The 533-nt window shown below is 37.7% G+C and overlaps 1 protein-coding gene across 1 annotated transcript in view; it reads left to right on the top strand.

Moving 5' to 3' along the window:
- Positions 1-533, top strand: part of LOC119586416 (farnesyl pyrophosphate synthase-like) — a gene marked incomplete at its 5' end in the record, with an annotated part of 16,252 nt that overhangs the window by 9,509 nt on the left and 6,210 nt on the right. The window contains 2 exon segments of the mRNA XM_037935138.1: positions 121-192; positions 320-514. Coding sequence (XP_037791066.1) covers positions 121-192; positions 320-496 — 249 coding nt within the window.

Consider the following 533-nt stretch of genomic DNA (forward strand, 5'->3'; position numbering starts at 1 on the left):
GTATTGATTATAGCTATACTTAGCTGCATGGCAGTATAAGGCTAATTGTGTTCATGTGCAAATGTTAAATAAAAAATGAGTCTTCTTTATGGTAGTAATCTTTTCGATGCATCAACCCAGGCTGACATCACAGATCGGGAACTCCATCGTCAAGCAAGGACAATCCTGGTTGAAATGGGACACTTTTTCCAAGTGAGTTATACTAGAAAACTTGTCTACTGTTTCTGTTTAATTACGATTTATTGGAATATTTTCAGACTGCTTTATTACAAAAATTATTTTAAACAGTATTTAAATTCTTGTTCTTATTCATTTCTAGGTACAAGATGATTATCTAGACTGCTTTGGTGATCCATCAGTCACAGGCAAGGTTGGAACAGACATAGCAGAGGGCAAGTGTACCTGGCTGTCTGTTGTAGCACTTCAAAGAGCAACACCAGCACAGCGGGCTTTAATGGAGCAGCATTATGGCAATCCAGAAAGAGAGTGTGAATAAATTAGGGCACTTTACAAGGTTAGTGTACGAGGATTTC

This window comes from Penaeus monodon, chromosome 21, assembly GCF_015228065.2.
Source record: "Penaeus monodon isolate SGIC_2016 chromosome 21, NSTDA_Pmon_1, whole genome shotgun sequence".
In the NCBI taxonomy this organism is placed as follows: domain Eukaryota; kingdom Metazoa; phylum Arthropoda; class Malacostraca; order Decapoda; family Penaeidae; genus Penaeus; species Penaeus monodon.